The sequence below is a fragment of the Brassica napus genome, chromosome C8 (genome assembly GCF_020379485.1).
Source record: "Brassica napus cultivar Da-Ae chromosome C8, Da-Ae, whole genome shotgun sequence".
Taxonomy (NCBI): domain Eukaryota; kingdom Viridiplantae; phylum Streptophyta; class Magnoliopsida; order Brassicales; family Brassicaceae; genus Brassica; species Brassica napus.
Window position 1 is genome coordinate 44446227 of NC_063451.1, and position 9677 is coordinate 44455903.

Below are 9677 nucleotides of genomic sequence, written 5' to 3' on the forward strand. Positions count from 1 at the left end.
ACCTTGTTTTGTTTTGTTGTTTTTTTCCTACTACCTTGTTTTGTTAATGGGAATTCAATGTGAAAAAGAGATGTATCTTGAACTTTTCTATAACTACCAAAAATACATACGCTAATTTGTAATGTTTTATACTTAGTCTCATCGTTCATTTACTATTTCAAGTGAGGGGTAGAAGAATAAAGCATTTAATATTATAGTGAAGTCTGATTGTAAGAACAACTGGAAGAGAATATGACTCGTGGGAGAATGAAATTCAGATTAACGTCTGGATCATATTTTAGATTATAAGGGTAAAACAAAGGTTCGATCTTTCTCTTTCACATCATAAACAAAATTCCCTTTGATTAGATTAGCCCAAAAATCAAGTTAAAAAGAAACCAATCACGTTCTGAAATTGTGGAAAGTAACTTTTCATTAGCACTATTGATTATGTTCGATTAATAAAAAATATTATATATGTCTTGGAGCTTATTTTTTCGTGGAGGTGGAGATATACGTCAGCTTGGGATCATAACGTACGTAGGTGCGTCGTGACTTGACCAATTATTGGGTCAGGAATTGGACAACAGATAGCTAAGAACAAAAAAAACAAAAAACAATTTGATGTAATGTAGATACACACAATGAATGATATAAAGCAATTTAAATTATAGATGGTTTATTAAACATTTTTTAGTTGATAGGCTGCAAAGCTGGCTCATGTTCAAGTGATTTAGTGAACTGAGAAACACATAATTATATGTTTCAGATTGCATAAAGACATGGAAATTGCATTGATGTCTCAAGGACAAGTTTTAAGATCAAGCTCGTTCCACTCGGAGGATGAATCACTTCCTGAAACTATTCCTTTTCCTGAATAGATCAAGGCTCCAAGACCCTGGGAAACACAAATGAAAAAGATCAGATAGATGCAATGCAATAAATAACAATAAATTTGCGACAGTGAGTAAAGTTGTTATAAGTAAAAAAAATAACTCACTCTCACCTTTTTGACTAAAGCATATCTTATGCCTACAGAGAATTCACTCTCTCCACCACCAAAAAGCCCCACAGGTCCAGCATGCATTCCTCTATCAAATGACTCTGGACAAAAAAGAAAGAAAGAAAAAGAATATGTACCAAATCTCGGTATATTAGCATGTTGGGAAAGTCACACGGTGCAGCGGAAATACTAATGGTCGTGTACCCCTGACCTTGTGCGAACCTGTGAGGAAAATACTTCGACGATGGCAAGATATCAAAGTTGCGATAACTAAATGAGACACACAATTTTTACGTGGAAAACCTCCTCAATGTGTGAAGGAAAAACCACGGGACCGTAGTCCACTCAAAAATCCACTATATAAATGGTATGAGTACAACCACGTCCTCCCTGTTCAACAGCCTGAACAGAACAGAGAGTTTAGCTACAAAGAGCTATCTCCAACACAAACAACAACAACAAGAGAGCAACACAAAGCTTCAAAACCGGCAGCAACCAAACGACCTCAGCTCACAAAGATTCCGGCTTCCAGAAACTAATCCAACCGTACAAATCCAAGATAAACAAGTCGACAATACCTCTGCCAAATTTCAGCTCAATAAGAGAAAATCTCACCGTTGGATTTACCAAACACCCAAGACAGCCTTGCTGAAGAGCTGTGACGACCAGCTTCACTAAAACCCAGACAACAGAAGATCCAACCGTTGAAATCCAAATCCCTTCGGTGAACCTTTAACCCATTGACTGAATAAGATTCCCACAAAATATCAGCCCGATCAAGTTCCGTTTGACCCTCCAAATCTGTCTTGAAAAACTGAGACGAAAACTGTTTTCTTCTCTCCTTTTCTCTCTTTCTCTCTCAACTCTATTATTGTGAGTCTGATCTTGTCTGCTCGTGTTGTGTCTGCAACCACTCTCCAAATTAGGTTAGGAGACTTACATTATGGGTCATTAACTCCCAGGACCCAATAGTAACCTCATTGGCTAATACCATTGCCCAACACCAAGTTTGGTTGTCAAAACCAAACCCAATATGTTACCTCCATCTAGGAGGAACCCAACATAGCATACTTATAATAATTCAATCAAGTATAATCAAGCATATATTAGGAGGAGATAGCTTCTTCAGCATAGATATATTTCTTCTTTTTTTCGGAAAGATTTATTACTGTTACAAATTTTAAAAGGCAGAAGAAGCAAAGCATTTTTTTTTTACTGAAAAAAAACAGTCTTGCTTCATCTACTGGACATCCAGCTAACAGCTGGCGTTGGATGCAAAACAGTTAACATGTCAAATTGAATATAGAGGAGACATATTTTAGGGGTTAGAGAAAAAAATTGTAGTTTTGTTCATTCGATGCCTAGATGACTATTAGAGAATATAACAACATATTTTTCAAGAAAAACTAATGAAACTTTTACCAAAAAAATATACGGGAAGTTTGCTAAAATGACACAAATTAATTGTGTTATTACTAGAATGTCTCATATTTTTTGAAAATTATTAGAATGTTTTTCTAGTCAGAATTGCCCTTGTTCATAGTTATAACAATAAAAAACATTACTAAAGTACCCTTAACTTTTGATCGACGGCAGATTTATTTTCAAAAAAATAAATCTATCGACTAATAAGTCTGTTTATAAAATCTGTATAGAAAAAAAAATCTACCGTTAAAGTAGTGTCAGACTTTCTTAGAAACATCAGTTTTGTTTCCACGGCAGAGTTAATTGTCCGATTTAAATAGAAAACACATTTTTAAGAATTAGTCTGTCGTATGAGGGAGCAGATTTGTTATAAATGGTAGATTTGTGTGGTCAACTTATTTTTCTATGGACCGACTTATTTTCTTATGTTCGACTTATTTTTTTTACGGCAGAGTTATATATCTAATTTAAAATTGTTGGTAGACTTTTTGTTTATGTGGTAACAGACTTTTTAATTTATATTGTGGCAGATTTATTGACAAAAATCTAGGTTTGTGAAACAAAACTTAATTTAATGTTCAATTTCGAACATGTTTATATAAATTTCGAATCTGGTTTATTTTTAGGTTAATTAAGATCAAAATTAGGTAAATTTTTGGTAATTGCAGTCATTTTTTCATCCATCTTTTCTTCTTTATCAAGTTGTCCCTTTTCATGGTAGTTTAATCACTTGTTTGCAATACTGAGGAGTTACCTTGCACAAGATTAGAATGACAAATCCTGGAACTTTGGTTCTACTGGAAGTTGATGCAAACAATAGATTTAAGTATTTATTCCTTGCATTCAGCTCAAACATTATCTAGGGAAGGATTAGGAAGCGTGCACAACATACCAGTATTTTGAATGCATGAAATAAAATATTTTGTATTCAGTAATGGTTCCAAAGTAAACGTTTGTTCATGGCTGGTGGAGCTAAACATATGTTCCCACATTTATAGTTTCTTGAACAATCTGTTGTTATCGGAAAAAATCTTGTTCTTCTGGCAGTTTTCAACAGTGACAAAGTCAAAATCGTAAATTGCATAATGACATTCTTCAGCAGAGAGGCGTGCAGCAAAGTCCTTATATGTAAGAATAGGTTCTTGAATTTGACATGTTCTTGAGTTTGTAACTTTGTATCAGATATTGTCCTCTCTTTCAATTCATATCACATATCTATAAAGTTCAGAGGTACTATAAGTTATCACTATCGATGAATTGTATTCACAACATCATCAAAGAGCAGCTACTAGTATTACTTGTCTGTGGACAAGGAATGTGGACAGCAACCAGCTTACTAGTTTTTTTTTAATATCATTTTAAGAAAAAGAACATAACAATGGAGGTGTTGCAAGCAAGAAACTAAACTGCCCACGAAAAATCTTTATAACCTATAAACTTGTTAACATAGAGCTTAAGCTTGTTTTGTTTCTGTCTTGGTGGTTCCAAGTACCACACCTTTCTCCTTGTCACCGTCTTCTGGTACGCCAAACCTGAAATCAAAGCAAAAAGATCCAACCGTTGATCACATGTAAACCAACAAAATTCAAAACAAAAGATCCAAACTTTAGAGTGTGTACTACCTAAAGGCAGTAACTTGTGTCCTTAAACAACATTTTATCCAACAGATTAACAAGACTTTAGAGGAAAATAAAAGAGTTGTGTGTAACCAGAGTGCCTGTAAGAGTTGAGTTTGCAGAGGTTGTTACTCTCTTTGGTAAATTAAACATTAGCATTGCCTCTGCCGAACTGTTTCACCAAGAAATAGTTGTTTTTCTTCCCAGAAAATTTGTTCTGGAACTGTTACTATTATCTTGCCAATATCACGTACGTATCTCATCAGACCCTAAGAGAAAACAATTTCAAACAATCCGAAACCAAGTTACTAGTTTATACAACTTTAAATAAAAACAGAGAGCGAATGTTAATTCATCAAATACAATTAACAGATCTGAAAGTCAGTGAGATGAAACTGGGAATTAGGGTTTCAAAATTTCAAGATGCAATCAATTTATCTATGATAACAACAATTCGATTAGCATAGATTAAAGAGTCACAGGTTAGAGTAACTTGTAGTTGAAGCTGGATGTGATTGAGGCGAAATCGATTTCGGGTTTGTCGAGTAGGAAGAGACGAAGAAGTCACGCTGGTGATGGAGACGAAGCTGGTTGTGAGGGAAAAGGAACCATCGGAGATGGAGGTGAAGGAGACGACGAGGAGAGCGTTTCGCCGTAGGTGGAGAAACCCGACAAAAGGTAAAGTGCTTGCTTTTCTTTCTTTCTTATAGTATTAAATATATTTTTTAATTCGGATATAATTATTAGTAAAGGCAAAATCGTAAATTTGCATGCTTCAAAAGTTAATCTAGTAATTTCAAAATGAGTTATTCTTGGGTTCACCCCTAGGGTGAACCTTTAGGTTCACCAACCAATAGAAAGTTGTCATTTTAAATCTAGTATCTTTTAATTAAGGAAACCAAATAACTTGCAAATTATATTATTTTTTCAAAATAAAATTTAAAAATAAATAAAAATAATATATAAAAAACGAATTCAAAAAAAAAAAATGTTGTCAACAAAACACTAAACCCTAAACTCTAATACTAAACCCTAAACTCAAATCCTAAACCCTAAATCCTTAAGTAAACCCTAAATCCTTGGGTAAAACCCCTAAACCCTTGGAAAAACACTAAACATGTTGTCAACAAAACACTAAACCCTAAACTCTAATCCTAAACCCTAAACCCTTGGGAAAACCTTAAACCCTTGGGTAAACTCTAAACCCTTGGGTAAACCCTAAACCCGTAGGTAAACCCTAAACCCTTGGAAAAACACTAAACATTTGGATAAATTCTAAATTATAAATCTTAAACACTAAACTCTAAATCTTAAAAATAAATATTTTTTTTAAACAATATTTTTTTAGAACTATTGTTATTTTTATTTACTTAATTTTTTATTTTTTATTTTAAAAGCATAATATAATTTGGCAAGTTATTTTGTTTCCTTAATTAAAAGATACTAGATCTAAAATGACAACTTTCTATTGGTTGGTGAACCTAAAGGTTCACCCTAGGGGGTGAACCCATGAAAAAGTCTTTCAAAATTATATGAGTTAGTCTAGTCATTTCATTTCATGATTAATTAAAGTCATTTCAAGTAATTTCTCTATACTATTTCAAATAACCTGTGCAACAGATTAAGTGATTTGGATGCCTCCAGCTACATTTTTCTTTTCAAAACAATCCTTTAAGCCATATATTCGTTTTAAGTTTGATGTCCACTCCTTTAGCAAAAAAAAGGTTTCATATGTACACATTTCTTCCATAAAAATCCAACAACAAATTAAGACTATGATTTTTTTTGATAGTCCAGTATCCGACCACTTTGCGTGATCGACTAGCCCACCGGGCCTGAGCCCATGCCATTACAGGATTTTTAAGCGTCCACTTAAGGGCCCCTGGTTACGCGAAGTGGTCTGGAAGGCGAGAGGCAGCCCATGTAAATACCCCTCGTGGCCGGGGCTCGAACTCGTGATGGCGGGCACCTCAGCCGAGGTTCCTTTACCACCAGACTACGAGGTCCGGTTAATTAAGACTATGATTAAGCAACCAAAGTATATATGACCTAGGAAACTAGTAAAACTAGATCCATATACGAAGTTATTGGGTATTATATATATTTATATAAAGAACATATATAGCACTTTTTTAAGGGCTCTTCCCGGCTTCATCTTTAGTTACATTGTCCATCTTTAAATCTCCACCTATGATGGAAGATAGAGCAGTCGCAAGAGCCGATTGAAAACTTGGATCAGTAGTGATCGCCTTGATTGTTTCCGCCGGTAAAGATTGCACTTGATGAGTAGGATTTGTAGAAGATGAAGACGATCTCCCAAACGGGTCAAAAGATGACCCGGTGGTTCGAGTTTGAATCATATAGCGGTAAGGTGATTGCTGATGGGTGCCAACGTTGCCGAAAGCTGCACGGTATTGCTCATTGCGAGTACCACTACCACTATCACTACCCCAGTTCATCAATGTGTTGGTGTTGTTTGAGAAGTTGAGATTGGTCGAAGGATAACTATTAGATCTTGGGACATTACTAGGAGAAGCACTGAATCTATTGAGCATTGATAAGAACGTTTGCTGCGACGAGGAGGAGGCAGTGAGGTCTAGAGTGACGGTGGGATGGCCTGTAGAAGAAGGAGAAGAAGAGGTTTGGAGGAACGGTGATTTGGGTTTCGGAGTGATGCTATTGCCGGATAGAGAGAAGTTAAGGCCATGAAGATCCGCTGCGCCGGAGGAGGAGGCTCCGGAGATGAGCATGGAGGCTGCGGCGGAAGTGGCTGATGCCATGGGGGTTGCTGACGCGGGAAGTGGATGGTTGTGTGTTCCTTCGTAAGTTGAGATAAGAATAGACATATCTTCTGAACATCTTTGTACCTACATAAGGGATTAGATATTGTTATGGTTACGTAACATGTAAATATAAATATCTATATACTTATTTGGAATTATTACTTCAGATTTAATTACCTGTTTTCTTACGGGACAAGAAGGTGCAATGGTACAACGATAGTAAGCTCGAGGACATGGATTCCCTTTAGCTATTTTCTGACCATATTTCCTCCATTGACATCCATCATTCATCTACACAAACCCAATATTAAAAAAAAAAAAATCTTTTATTCAAAAACTCAAACGTTAAATACCTTTTTGGCTGTCTTTTTCTAAATATATTATAAAAATTATATCTTTTAACAGAAAATGTTTTCAACATAACATAATTTAGTTTCACTAATCACTAATTAAAATGAAGTTTACGCTTAGTTGAGTGATGTATTATACTGTATAGGTATGTAAATACTAAATTAAAGATGTGAAGAAAATGTAGGTACTAACCGTAGGTGTCTCACATCTAGATCTCACAGAAACCCTAGTTTTCTTAACAAGGTTCTGAGGTAAAAGCTCTTCTTCATCTTCATGATCATCTCCATCATTCTTAAACCCGAAACTATTCTCTGATGGGATCTTATTACTGCTATTAACCTCCAAGGACGTCTTTTCTTGACTATGGTCAATCTCTAACTTCTCACTAGGATTACTCAAATCCTTGTATTCAAATCCCATACTTAACCCTTCATCATGTTCATCAGTTTTTTTGCCATCACCAGTTTCATCCATTAAGCCTTTCCCCTTTTCGTCTTGATTCGTCATTGAGCCACTTGGAACCGGTGATTTTGACCGTCTACCTAGGCTCAACAAAACAAGTTCCTCGCGCTCGCTAATGTTTACTTTGTCTTCATCTTCTTTGTCTTGATGATGGCCTTTCGGTGAGAACTTATTTGTCCAGTCTTCATGTTGCACCATTAATTGGTTGTATTGTGTTTGCAGGATCTCAAAATCCTTTCTTGTCCGACTCAATGATGACTTTAGCCTTCGATTTTCCTCTTTAGCCTCCTCCATTTCGACTCTAATTGAGTCCAACTGATCTCATATTACATTTTTAATATATGATTAACCAAAAGATGTAACATATGCAAACATCTATTGATGGGTTAATCCCTTGATTTTATATGCATGCCTTAAAAATCCCATACATAGTATTTACTTTCTCATAATCATTGATGTTGTTGATAAATACTATGAGCAAATTATTCTATGGTATAACATATATGGTCTAATTAATTTGGAAAAATATATTTATGTGAAAACTTATATCAAAAGAGAAAAAGACAAAACTAACAGTTAAGAGATTCGAGATGGTTTTTAAGAATTCAAAATAAGCTTCTCTGATCAAGATAAATCATTGATTACATGGTTTTGGATAAAGGAACAAACCATCAACCAGAGACAATTCATGTGAGAAAATTATGAATATTATCTATGTAAATACATGATTGATTTATGCATATGTATATATGTCAAATATTTAGTTTAAAATTGTAAAAAAAAAAAGAAATCAGTTTTGATACCTTGGATCTTATTATATGGTCTTGTTCTTGATGCGAATCATCGTGAGACGAAACATGTTTTCTCTTCTCCTCATGTCTTTCTTCTCTTCCATGAACAGTACTTCTCAAGAAATCTTCATTCTCCATTATTCTCCTTGATATTCTTTTTGTAAGCTCTCAAAATTTGTTCACGGAACTTCTGATTTCTATATATGCAACCTATACATCCTTTGACTATACCAATTAAATAATTCACGAAATATGCAAGTTTCTTAAATTAATATTCAGAGAATATCATTTCTGTATATTATAATATAAACTTACCGTCTCCTGTTTTGGTTTAACGATCTATTCCAAAATTATAATTTTAATAACAGTAATCAGTTTGTTTTTGGTCAACAATTAGTAATATCAGTTTAAAAGAGTTTTGTAGACAAAAGTAAAAGCAATGTACATAAATTGACTAGACTCTATATTTTTACAAAAAAAATCTATGTACACATATTTTGCTGCAACGTTTCAGACCATCAGAAAAAACAAGCACGCAACTCTGAAATCTTGAAAGGTCAACAGCCAATCCAATTGAACTAAACTAATCAAGTTAAAAATAACACCAAATTGAAATAGGATATTAAAAATTAGAGAAATTAGTTCTTAAATTTTCTTTTAAACAAATACCAACACACGTACTTTAAAAAACAATTAATTGTGCATCCGTTTTGTTAGGAAAAGAAAAGAATAATATTGTTCGTCGATCGATGGTGTCAACTAATAGGAAGAGAAATATTCAACTTCAACGCTTATCATACACAGCTATGTCTCAACAAATAAACACTATTAAGGTTTGGAGCCGAAATCGTGGACCCACCGGCCGACGTGCAGCTAAAGAACAAGTTAATGAACGACGTTGAAATTTCTTGATTACATGTTACAAGTTTATCACAAATTTCTTGATTTCTTGTATTTATATGCAACTTACTTTATCAGATAAACATATACGTGTATATTTCAGATAATACCACACTAGTTTTGTTGGACATAATTAGCAAAAAAAGGAAGCTTTGTTGGCAGAACATGAATTCGAGTGCAACATAACGTTTGGTAATAAATTTATTACTTCGTGTATATTGACAAAAAAAAACTTCATGCATGTATTATCGTGCAAGTGTGGAACTATGATACATCAATCAATTATTAGCGATTCAGAATGACTTTGTTGCCTAATGCATATATATATAAATAGAACATCCTAAATTAATCACCAAGAAGATATTAC

The 9677-nt window shown here is 34.2% G+C and overlaps 1 protein-coding gene and 2 long non-coding RNA genes across 3 annotated transcripts; all 3 read right to left on the reverse strand.

Moving 5' to 3' along the window:
- Window positions 1-628: 628 nt before the first annotated feature.
- On the reverse strand, window positions 629-2017 carry LOC125591255. Its single transcript, XR_007327219.1, has 3 exons — window positions 1598-2017; window positions 986-1384; window positions 629-877 (listed from the first exon to the last, which is right to left on the reverse strand). It is a non-coding gene; the product is annotated as an uncharacterized LOC125591255 (long non-coding RNA).
- Window positions 2018-3678: 1661 nt separating this feature from the next.
- On the reverse strand, window positions 3679-4810 carry LOC106368890. The gene is made up of 2 exons (XR_001274113.3): window positions 4030-4810; window positions 3679-3939 (listed from the first exon to the last, which is right to left on the reverse strand). It is a non-coding gene; the product is annotated as an uncharacterized LOC106368890 (long non-coding RNA).
- Window positions 4811-5812: 1002 nt separating this feature from the next.
- On the reverse strand, window positions 5813-8810 carry LOC106363760 (probable WRKY transcription factor 61). The gene is made up of 4 exons (XM_048765136.1): window positions 8423-8810; window positions 7350-7934; window positions 6984-7097; window positions 5813-6890 (listed from the first exon to the last, which is right to left on the reverse strand). Exons 1-4 carry the CDS (start codon window positions 8546-8548, stop codon window positions 6156-6158), a joined length of 1560 nt encoding a protein of 519 aa, XP_048621093.1. The 5' UTR covers window positions 8549-8810; the 3' UTR covers window positions 5813-6155.
- Between the last annotated feature and the right edge of the window lie 867 nt (window positions 8811-9677).

Excerpts from the sequence above, each read along its gene's own strand:
- LOC106363760 (XM_048765136.1), bottom strand. The coding sequence starts at position 8,548 with ATGGAGAATGAAGATTTCTTGAGAAGTACTGTTCATGGAAGAGAAGAA. Across the intron at positions 7,098-7,349 it reads CTAGATGTGAGACACCTACG|ATGAATGATGGATGTCAATG; the intron begins GTTAGTACCTAC and ends GGGTTTGTGTAG. Across the intron at positions 6,891-6,983 it reads CTTGTCCCGTAAGAAAACAG|GTACAAAGATGTTCAGAAGA; the intron begins GTAATTAAATCT and ends TCCCTTATGTAG.